Source organism: Heliangelus exortis, chromosome 29, assembly GCF_036169615.1.
Source record: "Heliangelus exortis chromosome 29, bHelExo1.hap1, whole genome shotgun sequence".
Lineage (NCBI taxonomy): Eukaryota > Metazoa > Chordata > Aves > Apodiformes > Trochilidae > Heliangelus > Heliangelus exortis.
In genome coordinates this window covers 5,347,986-5,374,682 of record NC_092450.1, presented here as the reverse complement: position 1 = coordinate 5,374,682, position 26,697 = coordinate 5,347,986, and the positions used below count along the sequence as shown (strand labels likewise).

At 47.9% G+C, this 26,697-nt stretch overlaps 1 protein-coding gene across 1 annotated transcript; it reads right to left on the bottom strand.

Annotated features, from left to right (window-relative positions):
- Positions 1 to 1,564: 1,564 nt before the first annotated feature.
- On the bottom strand, positions 1,565 to 26,309 carry IGF2BP1 (insulin like growth factor 2 mRNA binding protein 1). Its single transcript, XM_071728285.1, has 15 exons — positions 26,131 to 26,309; positions 25,024 to 25,084; positions 8,955 to 9,003; positions 8,361 to 8,412; positions 7,861 to 7,924; positions 6,410 to 6,691; positions 5,270 to 5,404; positions 4,936 to 5,058; positions 4,320 to 4,455; positions 4,096 to 4,218; positions 3,687 to 3,803; positions 3,443 to 3,517; positions 2,827 to 2,958; positions 2,567 to 2,680; positions 1,565 to 1,822 (listed from the first exon to the last, which is right to left on the bottom strand). The coding sequence occupies exons 1-15, from the start codon at positions 26,303 to 26,305 to the stop codon at positions 1,730 to 1,732; spliced, it is 1,731 nt and encodes a 576-aa protein (XP_071584386.1). The 5' UTR covers positions 26,306 to 26,309; the 3' UTR covers positions 1,565 to 1,729.
- Positions 26,310 to 26,697: the final 388 nt, after the last annotated feature.

Genomic DNA, 26,697 nt, shown 5'->3' with positions numbered 1-26,697 from the left:
CCCATCCCTTTAAATTAAACTAAGTTTTGCTTTTTTTTCCCCGCCCTCCCGCTCCAAGTTCCAGGAAAATCTGTGAAAAAATCCTTTTGAGCTGGATTTGCAGCAAAAAAATGTAGAGGCAAGAGTGGGAGAGGGGATGGCAGCAGTTACTGTCCCTTTCAAATCCTCAATCTTAAAACCAAACCGTAAAAAAAAAACTCTCAAAAAAATAAAATACAGGTAAGAGTGATGGGAATCAGGAACCATCTCACATCTGTTTGACTTTTGTATTTGGTATCATCTTCTCAGAACACTTATTCTGATTGCAGGCAGGAGGGTGCTGGCTGGGTCCTGGGTTTGTGTTTTTTCCTCTCAAAAAAAAAACCCCAAAAAATTGAAACTTGAAAAATGCACCGAATTTCAAGATGATTTTTTTTTTCCTCCCTCCTGGAGAGTTTTGGGAAGCCCCAAATCCACTCCACCCTCAGCTGGTAGGAGCTGGCACCTCAATTTGCTAATAAAAATATATTCCCTAGGTGTTTGCTGAAAAATCCTTGGGTTTCCTTGTGGTTCTGGTCGGATTTGGGGGCAAAAAGCCCAAAATTGGGGAAAAAACCAGCCCCACAGAAGCAAAACTGCATCTCCTGGGGATGAGCATCCCCCGGGGCTGAACAGTCCCCAACCCCTTCTGTTGAATTTCCATAGAGATGAAGATTAAATTAATTTCCTACCAAGCAGGGGGTATTTTGCTTTTTTTTTTTGTTTTTTTTGTTTGTTTGTTTGTTTGGGTTTTTTTGGTTTTTTTTTTGTTTTTTTTGTTTTTTTTGAAGAGAGGAGGGAAAAGCCCCTTCCTACTCCCTGGACAGTTTGTCACCTCCACAATGGAAGAGCTGAGAAAAAATGGTTGGGTGTCCCATTCTGCCTCTATTTTATAGGCTTAAAAAAAAAATTAATGAAAATATTTTTTTTAATAAAAAAAATTTTAAAAACATTAAAAAATTTAGAAATTGGACAACCCCCCCCAGAAAAACCCCTAATTAAAAATTTTTCTTAACACTAACCTAAAATTAAAAGAACCATTCAACCAACTGAAAAGAAAAAGCAAATTATCCTGGAAAGCAGAGGTTCTCTCCTGGATTCAAAGGCTTCACCAGGCACTGCACTTTTCTTCTTTCCCTCCCACCCCAATGCCTCTGAGACCTGAGTGGTTCTGAGCTCCCCAGGGACCCAAATCCATTTGGTGCTGAAGTGGGTAGTGGGGTGTTTAATATTGGTTATTTTTAATTTTTTTTTTAGCCCTGGGATGGATCCCATTCCATGAAATGCTCCAAAAGGCTTTGTGGCACTAAGGGAATGTCCCAGCAGGGGTTGGGGAGATGCAGCCACCCCTGGGACCTCAAAAGACCACATAGAGGACAAATGCAGCACCCACCAGAAGGGCCCCTGGTGGCCACTCCATTGTCCCCAGGCACCCAGAGCTTGTGGCCCAGATTGTTCCACCACCTCTTGCTCCATCGAAGCAGGTGGAGCTAAAAATTGATCTAAATTTGGGTGGTTTTGGGGGGGGGGAGGGTTATGATTTTTTTTTTTCAATCTAAGCCATCTACCTGGAAAGCCAACCCAACTGCCCTTCCACCTCCATTGCTTCATGACAAAAAAATTAACATCTGTCTATGGTCACTGATTCCCAGCCACTCTTAACCCCAGGCCTTGGCTTGTTCCACTCTTCATGTTGGGGTTGGAGCTCCTCTTATTTCCTCCGTGCTTGAGTTTGGCCACTCTGTCCCTTCTGGTGCTGCTGCTTGACCTGGGCCAGGATGTCTCGGATCTTGCGTTGAGCCATCTGGGGGGTGGAGAAGAGCAAAAGAGGGGATCTAAGGGGGGATATCTCAGGGCCAGTGAGACCCTCAGGGGGAAGGAAAGGGCTTTGTACATCATCAATAATGCTATCGTGGTCAGCAGGGTTGGGTGAAGCTGATCCTGCCCTGATGGTAGAGTGGTTTCCTCCAGAAGCTGGGTTTGGGAGGTTATGCTCAGGGTATACACACACTCCCACTGCTTTCCTATCTTCTCCATGTTGTCCCACACCATCAACGTGGAGAAGAGAAGGCTCCAGGAAGAACTTAGGGCACCTTCAAGTGCCTGAAGGAGCTCCAGGAAACCTGGGGAGGGACTCTGGATAAGGGCCTGGAGGGATGGGATGGGATGGGATGGGATGGGATGGGATGGGATGGGGGGGTGATAGCTTTAAACTGGAAGAGTGGAGAGTTAGGTTGAACATTAGGGAGGAATTCTTTGGGGTGAGGGTGCTGAGCCCCCAGCCCAGGTTGCCCCCAGAAGCTGTGGCTGCCCCATCCCTGGCAGTGTTGAAAGTTGGATGGGGCTCAGAGCCACCTGGGCTGGTGGGAGGTGTCCCTGCCCCAAACCAGTCTGGGATTCCATGAGATGATCACCCAACTTCTGCAAACACCAGTAGCCAGGCCTGGAAACCAAATTCCCTGGGGGAGGATACACAGGTGGGATACAACCCCATATGAGCCAGCAGAGAATCCACCAGTGCCAGGCCAGGAGCTTCCCAGAGTTATACCTGGCTTGCGTAGAAGTGCCCAATGATCTTGACGATGACCTGCTCGTTCTCATCAGGGGTCTGGTCCCGTGGTACCACCACCTCTGCCGCCGTCAGGTTCTGGAGCTCATTGACCTACGGGGCAGAGACCACCATGGGTCACCCTGTGGGAGGGACAAACCCCTCCGAGAAATCCCAGCCAGGGCCACCAAGCAATCTGTCCCTGGGCTGTGCTGGCATGAAGCAGGGATGTCTCACCCCACCCTAGGGACATCACTTACGGTTTTGCCCCCTTTGCCGATGACTCTGCCTGCGGCCGAGGCAGGCACGCGGATGTGTGTCTCCAGTTTCACCTCTTCCTTCGGTCCAAAGAAGTTCTCCTCCTTCAGCTTCCCGTAAATCCTGCCTTGTGCCTGCAGAGGGAGGGGAGGTGGAGTCAGGAGCCATCCGAGATGTTCTACCTCGGCATGGCATGGTGGAATGGGTTGGGTTGGAAGGGACCCTCAAAGTCTTCTAGTTCCAACACCTCCCAGGTTGCTCCAAGTCTCATTCAACCTGTCCTTCAACACCTCCAGAGATGGGCCAACGTGTCACCACCCTCACAGGGAAGAATTTCTTCCTAATGTCCAACCTAAATCTCTTCTCTGCCAGTTGAAAGACATCACCCCTTGTCCCATTACTCCAGACCCTAGTCAAAAGTCCCTCACACCAGCCCAGTGGGTCTCCATCCCTGGGATGGGACAGCATCCCATGAAATACCTGTTCCTTGGGGTTTCAACCCAGCTCAGTGCCTGGAAAAGCTGCTGCTGAGGTTTACCCAACTGCAGACTGGTCTCAAAACTGAGGTCACCACCCAGCTCCTCCCTTCCCAGCTCCACAGGGCAGCACGGGGACAACCTTGAACTGAGCTTCTGGAGGGCCTGTGATGACAACCATGCGCACTTTGGAGTCCGGCGTCTCCGGAGGGGCAATCTAGAGTGGGAAGAGAGATGGTGGCTGTGGTGGGAGCTGCGTGGGCAGGGTGGTGGCCATGCTGTCTCCTCAGAAGTCACAGGATTGAGCCTCCAGCACAACCATTTAAGTTTCTGGGTGGTTTCTCCTGCTGAGTGGGGTAGCTAGCAGGAGCAGGGTGTAACCCTACCTTGATAGAGGCACTTGCGAAGCGGGAGAGCTGCTTGATGTGTTGACCTTTCTTGCCAATGATGGCACCAACTGCCTGGGCAGGGATGAAGACATGCACTGTCTCCTGCTCTGGAGGCTGTGGGTAGAATTTCACCATGCAGGGCAATCAGTGTCACCACAGGGTCCAAGTCCCCTCCCCAAAGTGATGCCCATCCCAAGGGTGCACCACCAGACCCAGTGCGATCTGAGCACCTTCTCCACCACCTCTGCAGTAGTTTAGAAGACCAAGAAGGTTTGAAGAAGTCTAGATCCTGGACCTGACAGCAGGGGGTGGTGAAGACACGACCCTGAGCATGGCAAAGGTCTTCTCCTTGGAGGGGAGGTCCCCAAGCTGGAAGCAGGAGCACTTTGAGTTGGTGTTGACCTACCATGAAGGAGCTGTAGGGTGCAGCTCCAGAGACACTGCTTGGTGGAGGAGGCACCGCATTGGAGGAGGCAGGGAAGAGGCCAACTGCAGCAAGGTTAAGGCCAGGGATGAGGTGGGATTGCAGCTGAGGGTGAGAGGAGAGAAATGCTCATTTTTTTTTATCAAGGTGACCTTCTGGAGAGCTTCTGTCAGCCAAGACTCAGGGCAGGACTAAGCCCCACTCACACTCATGGCAGCCACGTCATTCTCATAGGCTTCCCTCACTTTCTTCATGATCTCCTGCTCTGCTTTGCAGCAGTTCTCGATGGAGCCCTTCACTGTGATGGTCCTCTCGGGGTTGTACAGAGTCAGGTCCTGCAAGCTGATGGGAAAGCCAGCATCAGCACTGAGACCCTGCCCAACCAACACCACGGGTCTTCTGGACCTTCTCATGGAGGCCACTGGGGTTCTGGGGACATGGGGTGCCACTGCCACCACGTGTTGGGACTATCTGGTCCCAGTTAGAGTAGGGCCCAACACTGGTTGGTGCTGGGAAGTCCATCTGTCTTCACCCAAAAACATGGTTGAAGAGTAAAACCCCAGCTCCAGCCATCAGTGACAGAGAGAGGACACCAAAAGGATGGGAAGGGGACACCAAAGGGATGAGGAGGGGAAACCAAAAGGGATGGGAAGGGGACCACAGAAAATCTAAAGCCAAAACTTTTCATAAGAGATTTTAGGAGCAGCCATGTAGGCATCTCCACCCACTCTCATCATCCCTGCCTCCTCCTCATCCTATCCCCCCACCTCACCCTGAGGAAACTCTGCCCTGGTTTTTACCAAAGGGGCTGAGAAGCCTTACGAGGAGATGGTGATTTTGGTCTCTGTGTCCTGCTCCACTTTCTTCAGGTTCCGTCCTTCTTTGCCGATCAGGCGCCCCACAAAGTTGTTGTGGGCCAAGATTTTCAGAGGCACTTCATCAGCTCTGGAGGGATCAAAAACCAACAAGAAGAGGGAAGATTGAGTACAAGGGGATGGGAGGAACCTCAAGCCCCCTTGCTAAGAGGCAAAGCCAAAGCTCCTGCCCACACAGGAGCATCACCCAACTCTGGGCATTGGGATGGGACCAGAACCAAGGGAAGAGCCACAGATGGGACATACATGGACAGCAGTGTGGGGAGGGAAAAAAACCTTACGTCTTGGTGTCCTTTGCCTCCTTCTGCATGATCTCCAAAATCATCTTGCAGGCAGCAGAGCAGCCCTCAGGGGTGGAGTGGATGCTGATGGCTTTTTCAGCAGCTCCAGCGTTTTCTTTCCGGTGCACGTCAATCCTACAAGCATGAGGTGGGATGGGACAGGATGGCTCTGTGGCTTTCCAGGCTCCTCCCTTCTCCCTACGGTCCTGTGGACCACCTGGAGCTCTAGATTAAGGTCACATGCACCCAAGGATGGAGATGGGAATTAATTTTGGGCTCAACAAGAAGGTGGTGGCTTGAAGCTCAAGTTGAGGTCCCAACATCTATTTATTTTAAGCAACAGAAGTGGTGGAACAAGAACATGTCTGGCTGACAGGGTGGGCTGTCCATCACCTCTTAGATCAAACCATCCTTGAGGGACAAGACCCACCAGCAATGCAAGCTTGGGGGCCAAAGGCAAGAGCAGGTGGATGAAGCTCAACAGGGTCATGATTGAATGAGACTGGAGGAAGTGGTGACCTCCTGGCCCATCCCATCCCAGCCAAGGTGGCCCTGGTAAAGGGAAACGTTGAGAAGTGCAGGCAGGAAAGCCTGGCTGGGGTGGGGTAGGACAAGGTGGTTCTTGGACACATCATCCTGCATGGTGAGAGAGCTGGAGGGGCCCTCAAACAGAACCACAGAATCACGGGATTGGGTTGGAAAAGACCTTAAAGCTCATCCAATCCCACTCCCCCTGCCATGGGCAGAGACACCTCCCACCAGCCCAGGTGGCTCTGAGCCCCATCCAACCTGGAATGAGACACTGCCAGGGATGGGGCAACCTCTCTGGGCTTCTGGGCTTCTCTGGGCAACCTGGGCCAGGGGCTCAGCACCCTCACCCCAAAGAATGCCTCCCTAATGTCCAACTTAACTCTCCACTCTTCCAGTTTAAAGCCATCACCCCTCATCACATCCCTCCAGGCCCTTATCCAAAGTCCCTCCCCGGCTTTCCTGGAGCTCCTTCAGGCACTTGAAGGTGCTCTAAGTTCTTCCTGGAGCCTTCTCCATTCTCTTCTCAACCCATTCTCCACAAAAAAAACCCTCCCCATCAACCTCTGGGCTCAACCAGGTGGAAAGTGACCATCGGGAGCACGGACTCACTTGGACTGTGTCTGCTTGGTGATGTTCCTGATGGTGGCCCCTTCCTTCCCAATGATGGCACCCACGTACTGGGTGGGCACCAAGAGGCGGAGGGGGATGTCCACAGGCTGCTGCTTGACAGGTGCCCCTGCGGTGACGGGGGAGCCCTGCCTGGGTGCCCCACGTGCTCCAAAGCCACCGCGCCGTCCATTCTCAGGTCCTTGTATGGACTGCTCGTCAGGGATGTAGGAGACCTTCAGTGCGTGGTTCTCCAGCTGGTGCCCATTCAGCTTCATGATGGCTCTGGAAGAGAAGAGGTTGGGGTGAGGAGGGGGGGAGGTCCCTTCCTGGCACATTCCTAAGCTGAGTGGCATCAGCATGACTCAAAATGGGCCAAGTCCTGGTGTAAAACGCAGTGAGGAAACACCAGGAGGGAGGGAAAGAGATGGCACAGGTGGCATGGAGACCTGGCAGGACTTTCCACCCAGACTGGGTGAGCCGAAGGATTGGATGAAGCACCCTATGGAGAGGATGGGAGTGACGGGTGCAGGATGGGACCGTGCAGGGAGTCATTTGGCATTCACACATCTCCACTGAGGAGTTCGGGCTCTTGTTTCAAATCCGTCTCCCTGGTGGGACTCCAGGGACTGCAGGAGGTACAAGTTGTCGCTAGATGGGGCTGGCAGCAAGAACAAAGACACCGCTTTGCCCACCCCTTTCCACAGCTTCTTCCAATCTCCCCGGCTTTCTACCAAGGTAAACCAAACCTGCAGCTCTCCAGACACTGCTCAATGCCTCGACTCTTGCGAGAAAAACCCAACCCCAAACCCAGAAAACTCTAAAATTGTCCAAATAGAGACTTTCCCAGTAAGCAGCCCCAGCCCTGGGTGATGTGAATGGACCAGAGGAAGATGCTCAATGAAGCATATGCACCCCAGAGGAGGAAAAAAGCAAGAGAGAAGGACAGGAGGACAAATTGGGGATGTTCCTCTTGTTGGGTGAAAGAAAACAATTCATTTTTAATTTGCATTTAGTCCAAGCCTGATCTTCCCCCAGCAGGAGGGGGAATGGAGCTCCATGTCCCTCAGCGACACAGTCACCAGCCACAGAGGGCATGTTCCCTGGCACCCACCAGCTCCTATGAAATTTGCTCTCATGATTCCTTTTTCTGGAGACATGAATTCCTGAAATCATGGAAGAATGAGAAAAATCTACACTTTGCCTTGAGCAAAAAGTTCTCTGAACTGCGGAGAAAAGCCTAAAAGTGGAGATGTCCTCTAGAGGGCTTTCACCTGACGGTGAAGGAGAAGAAATCCGAGCTCAGGGAAGGTGTCCTCGAAGATTTGCTGCATTTCAAGCCAAAATTTAGGAATCATGGGGTAATCTGATTCCCAGCCCTGGGAATTCTGTTTTCTGCAAGCAGGGAAGGGGCTGGGGCCAGGGTAGGGAGGGTGTTTCTAGGGGGCACTTACTGCCGGGTCTGCTCCCGGTTGGCGTAGGTGACGTTGACCACGGCGGTCTCACTGTCCGTGTTGACTGTGAGCAAAAAGGGCAGAAATAATTAAGAAGGGCAGAAATAATAAAGAGGGGCAGCATCTCTCATGAAACATCCCAGGGGTGATCTCAAATCTCCTGTCTCAACTGATGGCCCTTGGATGCCAAGATAAAACCTGCCAGGGTGGAGACACAGAGGAGGAGTTTGCACCTTCTCCCCATGTAAGAGCACCCATGGTGGGAATGATGCTGACCCAGTACCCAACACAGAGACATCCAAAGCCACTCCCAGGATTCATGTTTTAGCAAAAGGAAACAAAACTGGAAGCCCCAGTGACTGGGCTGAGACCTCCTGACATCTTTAGCCGTGGCTTCTGCTGACAAAAGAAAACCAGGTGTCCATCTTCCCCCTTCCAAAAAAAAAAAACAGCTGGGGCAGAAAAAAAAACTTGAATAGAGATTGTTTTTTCAGTCCTACCTTGCTCACAGTTTTCAACAGTGCCATACTGGGCTAGCAAACCATCCAGGACCTGGAGATGGGAATAAAAAAAGAAAACACTTGATGGAGTCAGAAAAAAACAGGGAAAAAATAATCTGACAATCAAGGGAGCTTTTGAGTCATGAAGGAGTCACAAGGAATTAGATAAAGGAAGCTCCTGCCTACCCCAAGGTGCTGGACCAAGGGACCTCGGAGCCAGTTGAGGGGGGAAAGAGAATCAGGAAGATGTCCCAGCAGTTAGTGGGAAGAAAAGATCAATTTTGTCCCTTATACACTACGACCCTGCTATTAACAGGGATTTTTGTTGATGTAGCTTCAGGTTCTACCAGTTGAATTCACTCCTGGGAACTGAAGAGGCATGAGCTCTGTGTATGCAAGGGTCAGGTAGACTTTGACTCAATTAATAACAAAAATAAAAGAGACAATTTTAAACATTGAAAAAAAATATGCTTTTTTAAAATGTATTTAAATTTATTTATTTAAAAAATAAAAGAGAACTGGACTTCAACCCCAAGCAGAGAAACCTGGAAGGGAATTAGTCCTTCAATCCCATTCCCACTTCTTCCCTCTCACCTCCCATCGCAGCTGCGGGGGGATGTTTCGGATTTGAATTTTCCGGCTCCTGAAATAAATGGGGGAAAAAAAGGAAAAAAACACAAAGATTAAAAAGCAGATTTGGTGTCCTAAACAGTGCCCACTGGCATTGAACTGTTGCCTGCTGATGGCTCTAATTAAGCTTTGCATTTCCATATGCTACTGGGGTGTCTGATGGCTTTTGGCTAATTACACCCAGGCTGCTTGGTGCTGGATTTCTGCCTGAAGCTTCACCAAGATGCCAAAATTCCCAAAATTCTCTCTGGACCATTGGGCTGAAGCCCTGACCTTGGCATGGATGGAAAGGCAGAGACTTTTGCCCAGTTAGTTAGGACTAGAAAGCAGAAAGGGAGCCATGTGCTGGTGTAACCTTGCACTGCAAGCATGAAGAGCTGACCCTTGGGATGTCACCAACCACTGGTGGGACCTGCTGAAGCATCACCACCCCATCTAACAATTCGAATTTTAACTGAGGCCAACCAGGTCTGGGATCCCAGTTCCACCACCCGAGATGGTCCCAGGCTGCTTCTTCACCAACATTTTTTTTTTGCTCTTCCTAACTTCACTTTTCCCAAAGTAGAAATTTTTTTTTTTTTTTTTTTAATCCCCATGCCAAATTTACCCCAGGGGGACTGCTGTCCCCCCTCCCTTTGCAGCTGCTTCAGACAGCTGAGAGCAGCCATGACCTCATCCGGTGGCTCCAGCACCCTCAAATGCCACCAAAGCACCCCAAGAGCCCCCACCTAAAGGCAATGACCACTTTAGGTGCCCAAGGCTTTGAAGGATGTGGCTTTTGGCTGTAACCCCCCTGGATTGCTGGTCCCCTCCAGCCGCCCTCCCTGCTGGGCTCCATTTTCCAGGAATAAGCAAACCCACTGAATTTTAAGATGTTTAAAGGAAAGTGTCATTCATGGTTTAGCAGTCTGGGTACCAAAAATTATCCTGGTCCACTCAAACTGGGACAGAAAGGAAGAGAAATGACAATAGCAGCACTATAGCAGGGAAATACCCTCAGAGCTGCTCCTCACAGACCCAGGCTTCAAATTCAAAAGTAGAAACACATAATATAATCCACCCCCCCCCCCAAAAAAAATACCATAAAACAAAAAAGGAGATAAAATGAGATTCCAGATGCTTATCTTCCAATTCCACAACTTCAGAAGGTTGCTCAGCTCATTTGTCAACTAGAAGACATTGTCTCAGCATGAAATAGCCCAAAGCCACCAGGAGGGTTTAGGAGAATCTTCTTCCCACTGCCTCCAGCAGCCTCTCTGTGCAAAACCCACACACAGGGATCAAAAAAAAAAAACAAAAACAAAAAAAACCAACCCAAAAAGGGCTGGCTGGGGCAGTTGGTCTCATACCAAACCAGAACTGATGTTTCCACAAGATTTTCCAAAGATTCCAACAAAAAAGATGGGTTGGCCCACCCCTCTCCCCCTATAAAAATTCAAAATGAAGCACCAAAAAAAAAAAAATCAGATTTTCAGTGGTCTCGCCAGCTCAGCCACTGGAAAAGCCCCAAAATATCCAATTTTGTCACTATTACAGATGCAAACTGAGTGGCTGGGAAAAAAAAAATAAATAAAAGACCCAATCCCAATGGCAACATGTAGAGGGGGGGCTACAGGAGGCAAAGGGGAGGACACACCATGGGCTGAAACCAGAGCTCTGGTTTCCAGGCTAATCCACATCCTAAAATGAAGGGGACAGAGAGAGAGAGATGAAGAAATTCAGAATGCCAAGAATGTCCCAGGCCAGGGGAAGGTCAAAAAGTATTTGAAGCACTAGAGGAAACTCTGGAGGGTCTCCTCCTGCCCACCCCAACCACAGAAACTTCAGATAGGAACAAGCATCTGCCCGGGCTGAGCATGTGTTGGGCACAGACGTGACCAGAATCCAACGTGCTAGGGAGAGAAAAGAGCCATTTATGTCCTCACACCCTCATTCTGCTGGTAGCATCGAATTTTCTCCCTCCCTCCCTTAAAAAAAAAAAATTAAATTAAAAAATAAAATAATTGAAATATAAAGAATCAGATCTCCTCCTTGAGCTTGCTGGAGAAAAGCATCACCAGGCAAGGCAAAGGGGCTGCTCTGCTGTGCTTCCATTAATATGTTAATTAACCCCTAATTCCTCCCATCGAGCCCACACCACCGGGATTATTCCTCCTCCTCTGCCGCTGATGGGTATTAAATCCCTCCGGGCCACGCTGAGAGGGAGGGATGGGGCTTTTAGCAGCCCAAGTGGCTGAGCACAAAGCTGAACAGAATCCCCCAACATCCCAGCTTGAACCAGCACCCCCCATATTTGACTCCTGACCCATCCATGGTGCCCATCCTGCCCCGGGGAGGTGACCTGGGGGCTGCAGCCATCCCCCCTCCCTTTGCGTGAACTCAGCCTGGTGGGTGGAAACCTCTTCCTCTGATGAGCACCTCCTGCTTCAATCTCAGCTCCGGGTTGGAATTCCAGAGGAAATCATTAAGAAATAAACCTTGACTTGGCTAGAAGCAGGTCCTGCTGTATTTAAATCCTCGTGGCAAAAACAACCCCAAAAAGCAACAGCCTGATCCTGACTGCTCCCACCTCCCAGCAGAGCTTTCCTCCAAATAAATAACTTCGGGTTTCTATTGGTGCTGTGCCAAAGGTGGGAGCTCCTCCCTGCTGTTTTTTCTCACACCGTCCACCCACCCGACCTTTTCTGTCATCTAGGACGGGTGCTCCTGCCCCTTGGGATGCTCCAGACCAGCTCCAGCCCCCAGGAGAAGGCAATTGCTGGACCTTGCTCACTGGATGCCCAAGGCAGAAGACTCACAGAACCTGACAGTGAGCTGGAGACTCATAGCCTTGGCAAAAAAATAGGTTTATTTGCAGGATTTGCAGGGTGAACAGCTGCAGGGCTGTGGGGGGAGAGGAACCATGGATCCCAGGGATGGATCCCAGCATCCGCCTCCTCCTGCTCCACACCCATGATGCTATTTGTGAAACTAGGATTTCAGCAGCCCACTACATCCATCCTTCAGCCCTGAAAAACCTGCCCAGCAGCCCTGCACCGATCTGCTGCCTCTCCTGGAAGGCAAGGTGAGCCCTTTGAAATCTCTTGATCCTTCCAGTAAATCCTCCCCAGATGTGGGTTGGGCTCACCAGGAAAAAAAAAACAAAACACCCATCCCCAGTGGAACCAGAATGTAAAAAGAGGCTGTGATGTGACCCTCAACATGGAGCCACTCCCAGCCAAACATCTGAGGTTTGTCCCTTGTTGCCCTTGAGCACTGGAAGGACCAAAATCTGCCCCATCAAAGGTTTTCCTCGGGTCTTCCTTCCATCAGCTCTTCAGAAAGCTCAACACACCACCAGGTTCAACCTCACTGAGGGGGGGGAGCAAAGAGATGAAGCAAAGTTCCACGGAGAAACCTGGAGCAACCAGGAAAGGGGTTGAGGATCCTGCAATATCCCTGGTCCTGAGGAGATTTCTCACCCTCTTCTGCTGCCCCCAGCAAAACCGTGTGGGCCAAAGCCCAAGTGTCCCAGGAGGAATCCCTCCTCCATGGGACAAAAATGAGGGGAAACAGGAAAAAAAGTGGCTGCAAAGGCAAACCTCATCATTCTGGTCTCAAACAGCCGTGGAGCCAACTGGAAACTGCTCCATGTCCCTGACCAAGAGCCCCCCCCAGCCCACAGCATCACCAACCAACTGATCCCTGAAGCAACCTTCAGGAGACCCCTGCTCACCCAGAATCACCATTAAAAACCCCAAATTTGGTTTTGGGGTTGCTTTGTTTGTTGGGTGGAGGGTTTTTTTGTGTTATCTTGGAGTGGTTTTGTTTTTGTTTTGTTCTGTTTGGTTTGGGTTTGGTTTGTTTTGGGGTTGTTTTTTTTTCTTTGTTTTTTTGTTTGGTTTGGTTTGGTTTGGGGGTTTTTTGTTGTTTGTTTTGCTTTGGGTTTTTGTTTTGTTTTGGTTGTTTGGTTTGTTGGTTTTCTTGTTTTGCTTGTTTGTTTGTTTAACAGTTCACTTTTTAATTTTTAAATCTCCCTGGTTACCATCCAAGCACAGCTTTAGCCCTCAGCATCCTACTCCCCCTTCCTCTTTTCTTTCCCCCCCTCGGGATCACCTTCTAGAGGGTGGCCAGAGACTCCCACTTCATTAAGAATCTTCCCCAGAGCAGGCTGGAACAGTGGCAGCAGTGGCAGGGACCCAAGAAAGAGGCACCAGCTAGTTAGGAGCAGGCAGCCTGGCCAGGGGCCAGCAGGAGGCTGGAGTTGGCCACCGTGAACCAAAGGAAATGAGCAAAGCAGCCCAAGCTCCACTGAGGGGGTTCCCATCCCTTTCTATGAGCACTTCACAGATTATTTTTTTTTCAGAAGATGCTTTGATGGGGTAGAACCAACCCATGGCAGCATGGGAGCATCCCCACCTCCAGTGAGGAGCTCCAGCTGTCACCTCTTCCCACTAAAATTCTGGCCACAGGTCCCACCTGAGGGCAGAGCTGCTCTGTCCCAGCATGGAGAAGCTGGGGAGATGTTTGGAGAGGAGCAGTGCTGCACCCACAGAGGGGCAGTTTGGAATAAAACTGCCAGAATGTGGGACAGGAGGACAGCAGGTGCAGGACAAGAAGAGGATGGAGGGTGCAGGGGAAGAGGACAGAGGATGTGGGACAGGAGGACAGGGAGTGCAGGACATCTGCTAGAGAAAGGGCCAATCCTCAGCACCCTGGCAGGAGGTGCTGATTCTCTGTCCCACCTCTCTGCATTAGGATCATGAAATCGTTTGGGTTGGAAAAAACATTCAAGATGGTCAAATCCAACCATTAACCCAGCACTGCCCAGAAATTAGGGTGTGAGCAGCAGCAAATCAGGTTCTGCCATCACACCAGAGCCACACATCCACCAGGCACTTCCCACAGGATTTCTCTCATATCCAACATCTCCTGGACTTTCTCTGTCCCTCACCAGCTGTTTCTCAAAGCAGAGGTGACTAATGGCACCAAGACACTGATGGACCAAGCACCCAAGCTCTGGGTTCTCCCAGCCATCTCCTACCAAAACCATTAATGAGGGCAGGAGGAGGACAGCCAAAGCCAGAGACATGGCAGGACCTACTAGAACTGAACACCATTAATGATAGCTTTCCAATCAAATGCAAATGTTATGCAAATTTGGGGGCTGAAAACACAGTGCATCCCTGATTCAATTAACAGCATTTCATTTATCTAGTTAGGCTTTGATTCAGGAAAGCACTTAATCCTGTACTAAATGTGGCGGTGATGGTGGGTTTTTTCAATGTTTCAAACATTTTAAAATAGGAAAATGCGGTTGCTAAGACACAAATGCTGCCAGGGGGACCCAGAGAAAAGTTGTAGATGAAATTACTTGCTTTTCCCTTTTAAACTGATAGGTTTTCAACCTGCCAGCACCTCCACCAAGCAGGAATATTCTCCTTATGCTCCCTTCATTTTTGAGGAAACAAAAGTCAGCAGAAGAGGAGATACCTGCTGGAAGCCCACAGAAGATCCCTACCACACCTCGGGGCACAACCCAACACCCTCCACTGGCTCAGGTAGAATCTACCTCCAGGCTTCAGCCACTTGATTCACTATTTGCCTCATTTTGGGTTGCCAGCCAAACCACCACATCTCTCAGATTCCCCACATGCCATTTGGTTGTACTGTAAACCCATCAACATGTGGACTTCCCAGCAGGACCAGGCATGAGAAGCCCTCATTGGAAGTGCTCATGCACCAGCAATGCAGGAGAAAAAAACCACACCAAATTCACCTGATGACGCTGAGGTATGGCCAAAGATGCTGCATCACTGCTCACGTTTGAAACAGATATTTGAATTTTTTCCCAAATCTGAACCTCTTGTCTTGGCTCCTCACACAGGTGTAACAGGTCCAGGTTGAACTTTGGCAAAAAGACCCTCAAGGTGGGAACAGAGAAATGATGGGAAAGACTTCCCCTGGGTTTGCCAAGAGCCTAGAATCAGAGCTCTGAGATTTGGAGGCATCACATTGGTTTTGAGCATTAACACCACGATGGCAAACATCAATAATACTCAGTTTGAGCATACAGGACAAAAAAATGCCAATCTGGGCGAGTGTCTTGTACATTATCAGAAGAGGTCCTGCATCTTGAGTGCAAAAGAAAGGAACTGATTGATGTCCAGAGCTGGAAAAATGCCCTGTCTTCCTCTATTAACATGCTGTTCTGCCTTTCCACTCCTCCTTTTCCCCATCCAGCTAAATAATGGAGTCAATAATTCGGTGTTTCAAAAGCTGCAAGTAATCTCCAAGGAATCTCCAAACCTCTTCTTCTCAGCTTGCCCAGAGGAATACTCTAATCAGCCCCTAGATGTCTGCAGTCAGTCCTTGCCAAAGTCAATACATCAACTATCTGTGGACAGGGCGAGTTTAGCAGTAAGTAATAGAGAGGAAAGATGGATGAGTTTCAGACAAAGCCCCCATTTTGCATTATTTTGCAATTTTTGTTTCCTGGTGAGCTGCCATGGACTGAAAAAACTCTGATGCTCTGAACATGCCCCAAAGCTGAGCCCAGCTACACTCAGATGGTTTCCACAACCAGCAACCCAACCCTAAACCTCTAGTGGAACACAATGCCTCTGACAGGAGAGGACACCCCAGTTCCTCCCCAGCCACAGGGCAGCTCCATCCCACTGCAACCCAGCAGCCACATTTTTATGCCTTTAAGAAAAACCTGAAATTTCCCTTCCCAAACCGACCTCAATCAAATCTGACCCTCAAGTTGCCACTGGCTGGACCATGAACATGCCAATGAACCCACCTCAAACCACCCAACTGAGGAAGCCACTGGGGACCATGTAGTTGTGCTACTCCTCTGGAGGCATCTCCTTGGAGAGGGTTAAACCTCCCCAGATGCTTCCTTCAGCCCACTAGAGCTGGACCAGCAGCAGAGGAGATGTAAACTTTCCAGACCAGATAAGATATCCATGTTTCTTAGTTTGGGGTTGCTGTTTTTATCAAGGGAGGTGTCAAATAAGCAAAGGAAAAGGTTGAGATTCAGGTAGGATGGGGCAGGAGCTGAACAGCAGAGGTTTTTCTACTCCGATCCTTCAGCTGGTTACAGAGGAAATTGCAATGCTGAAGCAAAGCCATTTAAACCCCACCACTTCTTTGGCATAAAAGAAGTGAAAACCCAACCCAGTAAATACATCCACCAAATAAATTCAATGCTCCACCAGGGCAACCCAGCACGAAGCTGCCTGGATATCTAATCTGGATTTTTTCCCAAGTGAATTCCCCTCAGACGCATCCGTGCTCTCTCTAAACATTCCCATCACCAAGTTCTGCTGGCACACACAGGAGCAGAGAGCAGCTTTCAAAGAAGAATTCAGGGAAAGCAGAGAGAAAATTTGCACCTTATTTGGCACCTAAAACTTGCAAATCTTCGTGCCAGGGTGTGCAGCCAGTGAGGGACAGGAACAATATCACTCTGGATAGTTCTTCTTTCAAGTTTTTAAAAAGTCACCAATATTCTCTGTTCCCTCCCCCTCCCAAATATGTATCACATACAAAAGTCACAACCACTTTGCATCTCTGTCTTCAGCAAGAAGAAGATGCAGATGTCAGGGAAACTCGGTGCATTATTAGCTCAGCTGCAACTGAACACTAAACAATGACTATATAAAGTTCATACAAAGTTGTACATTTAGGCTCCAATTCAACATATGCCTCATTTTACCACTGGAGCAGCCCCACTCACTTATAAAGGATGGCTTCCCTCTTTTCACATCCTTCAGAGCCTCATGAATCTGAGCCCAAAATCCCAACATTCACACAAGGTTCTTGGCTTCTCCTGAAATTACATCCCCACCAAACAACCCCAGAGAGCCCAACAGCAGCCACAACCTCTTCTGCCTGAGAGAAATCACCATTTCCTTTTAGGAAAACTCAGTCCTAATTTTCAAAAGCTTATTCCATCACCTCTGGGAAATAATTTGTTTTTTGATGCCAGAGGTTGGAAGCCAGGATCAGGAGACCCCAGGACACACAAACATCTTTCCAGCAATATATACTGATACATATTTGTGTCTATGTATACAACTACCCACTTGAGTGATCAAGTCTGCTGGGCCGGGAACAGTATTAACCAAGGAATAATCAGGATAAAGTTGCCAGTCCTTGTTAGGAGGCAGAACCTCAGAGTCTGGCAGTGTTGCTATTGAGGGAATGGAGTTTGCCAACACCCCACAGGTGCCCCTGGCTCTCCTGACACCTTAATGCAGTATCATTTCATTGCAGGTGCTTCTCCAAGGGTCCAAACCCCAGTTATGGATTGTGTAGGAGCTTAAGCAAAGGCAGAGGTGGTAAATGCTGGAGAAAACTTTGAACTAGGAGTGATGAAGGGAGCATCCTGGGCACTGCTCCGAGCAGCAGCTCTGCACCTCTTCCACAGCTCCTTAGCCTTTCTCCATGCCCACTTCCCAAATTCCCAAAGAGTCTGACAAGCCTTTGGCTGCTAATATTAAACACAACAGCTCTCCACATGGCCACAAGCTAAAAAACAGGGACAAGGAACTCCTCTGGACCTGCCAACTTGTAGCCCAAAAATCCAGCCCCTCCGCAGCATTGGGGGACAAAGGGGTAGGACCTGGGGAGCAGGGAGTGTTGAGGAACTGCTGAAACCTCCTGGGTGTCAGCTGGTGGATCCAAATCCCAAAAAAAACCAAGGAATCCCCACAGTAGGATTTCTCCAGAGTGCTCAGCACATCAGGCACTCATCGCTTCTGGAAACAGAGCTTTTATTTAGATGCTTAAATGCAAGTTGGAAAAATCTGGCTCCAATTGTGGGTGAAAACCTGGCCCTGAGAGCCTCTATCATCATCATCATCATTATTATTATTATTATTATTATTATTATTATTATTATTATTATTATTATTATTATTATTATCTTCCCTTTTATTTGCCTCTTGATCAAAACTCTCCCCTCTCTTTTATACTCCAATCCAGGAGGCTGCTCCCTGAGGATCTCTGCTTTTAACTTCACCTCTGAAAAAAAATCAAAGCAAATCAAATCAAAGGAAACCATCGCAGGACCTTCGTGGGAGTCAAAAACTTTCTCCTTTTTGTGCAAATCTGTTTCCCTGGAATCTCAAGTGCTGTTTACACATGGCAATACCCCTGGACTGGGAGGGATTTGCATCTGGCCGCGCACTGTGTGGAGCTCTGCCAGCTCCCGGCAGGTCCTGAAGCACAGGGCTGCTGCTGCTTTGATTAGAGGCTCTCGATGTTGGGAGCATCCCAGACTCAATGCAGTGGGTTAAAAAAAAAAAAATTAAAAAATAAATAAGAGCAGACCTGGTTGTGTGGGAGATGGCCACAAGCTAAGGTTTAATTTGTTTGCTCCGGACAATTACGGTAGCCAGAAAAGTGTGAAATTTCAGCTCTGCCCATGTCAGGGCTCCCAAGTGTCAGTTACAATAAAATAAATGACCCATTTCCTGGCAGATTGGGAGGGCTCCTCAGAGACAGACGGACAGATTTTTTTATGTTTGTTTATTTTCTCCCCCTCTCTTCTTTTTTTTTTTTTTTTCTCCATTTGATTTCCTCCTGAGGGGAAGCTGCAGTCCCCGGCTCTGTCCCATCAGTAGGATGCTCTGACCCCTCCAGCTGCTCCCATCCCCACCAACGTCCCCACTCCCTCCTGCCAGGTTCCACCAGCTCCTCGCCCTTCCCCTCCAGCCACCATCTCCACAAACTGTCCTCTCAACTCTTCGGGTTTGATGAATCTCCATGGGGAAGTTCCCCCATGGAAACGCAGCTGGAGCGCACTCAACTCAAAGCAGCAGCACAGGGAAGGTGAATCCTTTCCCAAAAGTGCTTCCCAGCCCGCACAGACCACCCAGGTACCCCGAAGCCTCTCCTCTAAACAGGCACCAGCACCCCAAAAAGCAGCCACTTTGCTTCATATGCTCCTAAACTGAAGCCAAACCCCAGGGAAGGGGACCAGAGTTGGGCAGTGTCCCATGGGGGAAGGGTTGGCAGGAGCCAGGAAAGGGCTGCAGGACCCCAACCTTCATCAGACCCCTTCTAGAAAGCCCCTTTCATGGTGAACTCCACACAGAGGAGAAAACCAAGAGTATTTTAATTAAAATATTAATTATTTCTTCCCCTATCTTTTAAATCTAAATACTTTAAAATGCAAAGACAGCTCCAACATCTTGAAGAGCAGGTCATGGGCATGAACCAATGGGGAACTGGTTTCCACTCCCTTTCAGCATGTTATTCCAGCAAAATACACTGGTTTGAAGCAAAGCAGCTTAAAACACCTTATAGTAACTTTCCCACAGCTCCCCAGGGGCAGCATCAATGCTGAGCTAGTGGGAAACCTCCATCCTGCTTCAGTGTGAGACATCTACCCTCAGCTTAGGGCAGCACCCAGTGGGAAGGAACCTCCTGAGGTCACCTTGGCCAAACCCAACATTCCCCAAACCCATCCCCTCTGCAAGGACACGGGGTCTTGATGCCACCTGGGCAGAACATCTCACAGGTCCCCAGCAAACATGCAAAGAAGAGAGGACAGATGGACAGGGACACATCCAAAGCCCCAACACCTCTCGTAGGAACAAGGAAAACCTTCCAACCCAGACCCTTGCAACCCCCTCTCTGGCTCCACAACCTCCAGGAGAAACTTGCAATGTTCAGGGAAACCCCAGCAAAGATTTCTAAGTTGAATTCCCTGCAGGGTTCACCCCCTGACTGGTAACATTCTGGGTCAGCAGCTGAGATAAAACACTGCCTCCATCTCCAGAGTGGGCAAACACCCCCTGGGGCTGGGCTTCAAAAAATACATCAAGAAAAACATTCCTGGTGAGCAAATCTTCCATAACTGACTCTGCAACACTCCTGGTGCCTCTCCCTGCAGCAAGTAAAAGCCATCTTGAACAGATAAAGGATGATGTGGGGCACCAGCCCCAGCTCTGATACATTTTTTGCTCCTGTGCCACTTGTTTTCTTAAATTTTTCAACTTCCCTATGCAAGTCCATTTTTTAACCCCCCCAGTTGAACAGTGCAGAACTCTCCCAAATAATTTCCAGGCAGAAGAAGAATTTAAAGGTGCACAAAGGCTCAAACCCACCAGGCAGCAAGGAGAGGCACCCCTTGCAAACTCTTTCTGCTGGTTCCTTCCCACTATCCCCAGTTTATTGGGGGCTTTCCAGTAACTGGGAACCCCACTTCATCTAGAAACCCAGAGAGAGACAGCTGGCAATGCTAAAATCCCTAAATCCAGCAAATCTGGAAGGTTTGGAGCCGGTGACCCCAGCAGGAAAAAAGGGGTTGGAGATGATTCTCTCCACTCCAGCTTGGAGCTACAAACTCTTGGGCCATCCTGAGCAGTTTGCACTCTCCCCAAACCCTCCCAGTAACTCTGGAAAACATTAACCTTGTTGGAAGTTTGGGTTAGGAGTGGGCAGAAATCTCCATGTATATATGTATATATATTTTTTTTCCCTATTTAATTCTGCAAGGTTTCAATTTTCAAAGTGAGTACTTTAACCCCAGCTTCCCTTCCCCATATCTCTGTTTGCTTGGGTTTTAAACTAAAAAGCAAAGAGAGAAACAAATTCAACCAGAGTCCATCCCCAGCAATTGCCACCGAGGTTTCTCTAGGGAATTCTACTTATTCTTTTTTCTTTGGAATTGAAAAAATCAGATTTTTAACAAAGAGCATCTACAGGGGATGGGCTCTATATTCTATATGCTCAAAACTTGAGGCTATGAAGTTTATGGTTAAATTTGGAATTTCTTAGACTTATTTGCCAGATGGGGAAAGGGGGAATTTAAGGATTTGCTCTGACTTAAGACTATAAATTGGTAAATATATTCTTTCTCCCAGGTGTGTTAAAATTGACTAATTTATCTGAGTTTTAAACCTTCTGGATGAAAATTTACTGACAAATTCCTAATGCTCAGTTTCACAACCAATTCTTTCTAGTTTTTCTAGATGGAAATCAACAAAATCCACTCGTTTCCAAATGCTTATAGAGGTGTCAAATCAGGAGCAAAAAGCTCTCAGCCCACAGCTGGGGGCTCACAAAAACCAAGAAGAACTCCAGGTTATCCCTTTTTTTCCAAATCCCACAAAACTCAGCAAGAACCTTTACCAGTTGCAAGAACCTTTACCAGCTGCAAGCCCTGCTCTAAACCAGAGTGTTGCTAAATTTTTTCTTTAAGTGCACCTATAGCTTGCAAACCAGACCTGTTTTAAGGGAAAGAGAATGATTTAAAGACTGGATTGAAAGCAGATTTTGTCTCAGCATTCACAAAAGTGTTTTCATTTCAATGGAAAAGAACTAGCAAACTTTTTTTTTTCAGTTAAATTTTCAGAGAATCCAAACATCAGAGAGTGGGAAAGGTACTTCTCGGGGTTAATAATGACCAACAAAAAAATCTCATTTGCCTTTATCAACTACTTTGAAAGATTTCGTTACGAATAATTAATTGCACAACTACTCCCAGGCAAAGAGAACGTTTTTTCGGTGTGAAAGCATCAATTTGAAACGAAGACTGGGGGGAAAAAAGCAAATATTTTGATTTCTCTATCCATTTCTCTCCACCATACTCAGTCCTCCCACCATTAACAACATTGAATAATTCCCACCTCCTGCTCTGGAGCACATGGACCCTTCTAAGCCTACAACTTTGCTTGTGAATGACCTCGACTTAAAAATACACCCTTTAAGTTTTAAGTCTATGAGCTGTTATCAACCCAACTCCCTCTTCCCCCCCCTCCCCAATTACTTTCTTCCATTCTCTGTGCTCGACTCACTTCCACATTCCTCATATTTGGAATGTCTGCTTGATGGATTCACTTTTTTCCCCCCTCACCCCTCCTCCTCTCTTCATTCATTCATTCTTTCAACCCCATCAACTTCGGGCTTTTCAGCTCCAACCCCCTCCCAAAGCAATCCTTAATCTGAAGCAGGAAAACTGAATTTATTTCTTTTTTTGCCTTAAACAATATTTTCTTTTTTATCCTTCCAAAGAATAAAGCATGCAACAATTTTTTCAGATTTGTTTTTTCCACATCCTCTTAAGTTTCTCCAATATTTTCTATCACCAAAGTTCAAGCAAAAATAATTCCCAACCAGCAACAAGATACTTGAAGCACATCTATTCCATTCACTTAAAACCTCAGCTTTTTTAATTAAACGAGATATTTATCAACACTGACTTTTCTTTATACTCTAATACTGCTAAAGTATTTAGTTAAAATGGTTCTCTGTGATCATTAACATAATTTTCAGCTTTAAGTGTTAGTTGAAGATTCAGTGTAATTAAACAACTCTAAATCACTTTATCCTTCTCGGGTATTTTGGTGCAGCAACCACACAGCCCAGTCCTTTTTTTTTTTTTTTTTTTTTTTTTTTTGGTGCCATATGAACACAGTCAATATTTTATAATTAATTTCTATGAGGAGTTAAGGAGAGATTTTAAAGAAGAAAAGAAACCCACCAGCAGGAAAGATTTCAGTTTCACCCATGACATTCGTTCCTAAAACTACCCCTATCACTTTTCCTCAAGCTTTCCTATTTTGTACTTTTAAAAAAAGAAAAACTCAATCAAAAGAAAAACAAAAAAACGTTTCTTTTTTACTTTATAAATTCGCTGGGAAGCTCATCAATGCTCATGACTTGTTTTCCCACATTTCTAAAGGGGATAAATAGTAAAAATAAAAATTTATATCAGGATATGGGGGAGGGAGAGGGAGGCTGGTTTGTTTGGATCCCACCAAACCCATCGGATTTTGTCCTCCCTGCTCACACTTGATTAACCATTTCCTGCTCTGTGTGCTTTGAAACTGGAAAATCCAGTCTTAAAAACAAGCAGAAAGAAGTAAAAAAAGAAGTTGCCTTTAACGCACCCCCCCTCCTCAGCCCTTGGCGAGGGCTGGGGAGGGGGGGTGGGAAGCAAAATGCACCCAACACCCCAAAAAGTTTTGTTTGGGGCAACCAAACTGCCAAGTTTACAAGCCCCCACCTACCAAAAAGTCACCTCCGGTTTTGGTGTTGTTGTCGGGGGGGTTTTTTTGATTGTTTTGATTTGGTTTTCCGACCCAGAAATACAAACTACTTCCCCAAATTGAGACAAAGTAACCGCGGTCGCTCCGGCGACGCCCCCCGGCCCCCCCCTCGCCTCGCACGGAGCGGCTGCGAACGCTGCTCGGGTCCCTTTAAAAAGCAGCACCCGGAGGTGCGGGGAGCTTCATTTTAACCCCCTAAAACAGAGGTTTAGCAACTAAACAGAGACACGGCATGTTTTAAGAAATGCAAAGCAACCTCTTGTAAAGTTCTCCCCCCCCCCCCGCGTTCCACCAGAGACACCAAGAAATATTCCTGGGTTTCAGTGGATTTCTCCGGGGGGCGGAGGGTCTGCTCCCCCCAGCCCATTGATGAGCCAGCAGCGTGAAGAAAAATGTTGATGATGATGATTATGATAATAATAACAACAGTAACAACAATAATAATGATAATAATAAATAAAGGAGGGGTTGGGAATGTTACTGTGTGTAACTGCCTTTCCAAAAATCCCCTTTTGCTCGTTGATAATTAAACCCCAGCGACCCCCACCCCAGTGCTATGATGATCAATCCCATCACCACCAAGGGCTAAAAAATACATCATCATAATTATAATAATAATAATAAAATCTCAGCTGGGAAACTACTAAATAGATATTTCTTTCTTTCCCCTCTCCAGGGGAACCTGCTCTGCCACAGCCAGGGGCTGCAAAGTTTAGCAGCCCTTCAAAAAGAGGAGTAACACCCAAAATGGGCTCCCAGCACCCAGTCCAAAGGAGCTGGGGAGGGTTTTGTCAAGACCTGGAAGAACTGGGAGAGTCTGGGGAGGAAGAGCTGGCTTCTCCTCCCTCCAAGCCTGGGTGTTGAAGTTAACCTCCTCGTCACGTGGCCGATCAAGCTGCACGATCCAACGTGGACTATTTGGGGATAGGGATTACCTTGCCCCTAGCTTGGGTGGCCTCTCCTTGAGTTGGGGAAGGTGCATGTGGGAGGGAATCTCTGAAAAAACAAACAAAAAACCCAACAACAACAAAACAAAACAAAACAAAAAACCAAAAAAAAGAAAAAAAACAAAAACGTTTTTTAAAAATAGAAATACTCTTTCTAATTGATCTCTGAGCCCCAGCAGGGGTAGGGAACACGGGGCTGGGGGCTGCTCTGGCATTCGGCGCTCAACAACAAAGGGTCAAGAAGATGGAAAGGGTCAGGCTGGGCAAGGCTGATGGTGGTGGGTGAAGCTGCTGGGCAGGTAGATGGAAAATGCCAAGAAAGGCAATTCTTAGCCCAAAAGAAAAGTTGCAGGTTGGCAGGAGCTAGGCCATCACCCCGTACTCACTGGGTTTTAAATCCCTCCCCAGCACGGCCCAGCAGGACCAGCCCCATGGGGGGGGTTTTAGTCTTGTAAGTCCTCACTCATGGAATCCCAGCAAATTCTATTTTCTTAATTCTTTATATATACATATTCTTTTTTAAATTTTACACTCTGCTTGTCTGTGAATTGGGTGAAATCTTTTGTTTTCCAAGAGAAGACGGAAAATTGTGATGCCACAAGTTGAAAATCCCAACTCAAAGCTCCTCAGCCATCCAACCACCTTAGGCAAGGTGCTGGAGAATTGCTTCTTTTTTTAAAAAAAAAAAAAGACAAAACCAAAACCAACCAACAACTTGCTTGCAGAGGAAGTTTTCTGTAAAAAAAAAAAAAAACAAAAAACCAACCAACCAAACAAACAAAAAAAACCCCAAAACCACAACCAACCAACAACAACAACAAAAAAAGAAAAAAATTAATGAATGATCCTCAAAACTGCCTCTCATCTCGCTGGGGATGTATCTAAAACCAAGTGACCAATATCTCTAATTTCACATGCACATCCTTGGGAGCAATTTAATTTTTTTCTCCTCCTTTATCTCGTGCTGGTTTTTTTCCCCCCCACAGAAATTCCAAAATAAAGAAAAAGACAAGAAAAGAAATGAAAACACTGCATTACCTTTGCTTTTTAGGTACTGAATGTTCAATCTCTAGCTGTTTTCCATGAAGCTCCACTTTCCCTAAAAACAAAATGTGTCTGGTTTTGAAAATCTGGGTGGAGTGGTCAGAAAGCTTTGGGTAACACACTATCACGTGAAACCTTGCAATTTAATTCAAAATACGACCAACTACCCAGAAATGCATTTCCCGATTGCTTTACAAGTGCATTTTATTAAATCTAAGACTGGCTTCGAATGGGAAGCAGTGGGAGGGAGTGGTGAGCTAGCTGGCTGGACAATGTTCTTTAGGAATATTTAATTCCTTAGTTCATCCCCCTTTTGAAAGAAAACGGCGAATAATATTTTGAAACCAATTCTTCGCCTTTATTGAATCCTGCCTTGTTTTATTCCCTGCAAGAAGTCCTTCGGGATGATTCCTTTCCCCTTCTCTCTCTCCCCATTAAAAGGCTCAAAAAATTGTAACTCCATGGCAGAAATGGATTTCTCTTTGAAAATGGAGTGGGTTTCTTTGCTGCTGGGTTATTATGATGATTTTTTTTTTTTTTTTTTTTTTTTTTTTTTAAAGGGGGAGGAAAAGAGAAAAGCCCGGCGCGAGGTGGGGGGAGCCCAAGCCGAGATGTGGAAGGGGAGGGAAAAAAATAATTAAAAATTTAAATAATTTCAAAATTCTCTGCTTCACGGGGAGATTTTTCTCTCCCCGCGAGCAGCATGGCGACCTTCGCGCTACTCCACACATCACATGCCCCAGGAAACCCAGTTTCAAATCAAAATGGCCAAAGTCCCAGCCCACTCGCTCGGGGCCGCGACGGGACCCCCGCACGCAACCCTGCCGGGGCGGCCACCCCGTAACCCCCAGGAGGGGTGAGGGTAGGGGGGCCGGGTGGGAGGTTGGGGGGCTCTTTTCGCCCCCACACTGCTTTTTTTTGTGGGGGGAGGAGAAACGGGGGTCCCACCCCACCTCCCGCTGATGCAAACCCCGACGAGGCGCAACGAAGCATGGGGGGACCCCACGTGTTGGTTGTGGGGGGAGGATTTTAAGTGGGGGCTTGGGGAAGGGTTGAGGAGGAAAAGGGCGGGGAGGGGAAGAGGAGCTAAACGTCCCTTACCCGAAAAAGTTTCGATGGCTCTCATGGCCCACTGCTCGTCGGGGCAGTCCACAAAGGCGTAACCGGACTTGACCAGGAACTGCCCGCTGAAGGAGATCTTGTGGTCGTTGAAGACTTTCTCCAAGTCGGCTGGAGTCACGTTCTCGTTTAAGTTCCCGATGTAAAGCTTGTTCATGGTGGCGGCGGTGGCGGTAGAAGCGGGGGGCGGCGGCGGGCGGGAGGCGGCGGCGCGCCGGGGCTCGGAGCGCGGCTCCCGGGGGGGCTCCACGGTGCGCCCGCGCCGTCGGGCTCCGGCCGCGCTCTGCCGCCCCACAGCCAGACGTTTAGCTGCTTTTTTAATTATTATTATTATTTTCTTTTTAACCCCTTCCTCTTTTTTTTATTATTTTCGCCTCTTTTTTTTTTTAAGGCTTTTATTTTTCCCCCTTTAGGGAGGGGGGCGGTGGCTGCTGGAGGAAGGGGAGGGGGTTTCTTATGGGAGGGGGGCGGCTCCGGCGAGAGGTGGTGGTGGTGGTGGCGGCGGGCAAGGCGGTGGCGCCGGCTGTGGGGGCCCCCAAGTCGGCGGAG

What these genes read in the sequence shown, in the direction of transcription:
- IGF2BP1 (XM_071728285.1), bottom strand. Translation starts at nt 26,305, where the DNA reads ATGAACAAGCTTTACATCGGGAACTTAAACGAGAACGTGACTCCAGCC. An exon ending in AGCCATCGAAACTTTTTCGG is followed by an intron (nt 25,085 to 26,130) that starts GTAAGGGACGTT and finishes TTTTGTTTTTAG; the next exon opens with GGAAAGTGGAGCTTCATGGA. An exon ending in TCGCAAGTGCCTCTATCAAG is followed by an intron (nt 3,518 to 3,686) that starts GTAGGGTTACAC and finishes TTCCCACTCTAG; the next exon opens with ATTGCCCCTCCGGAGACGCC.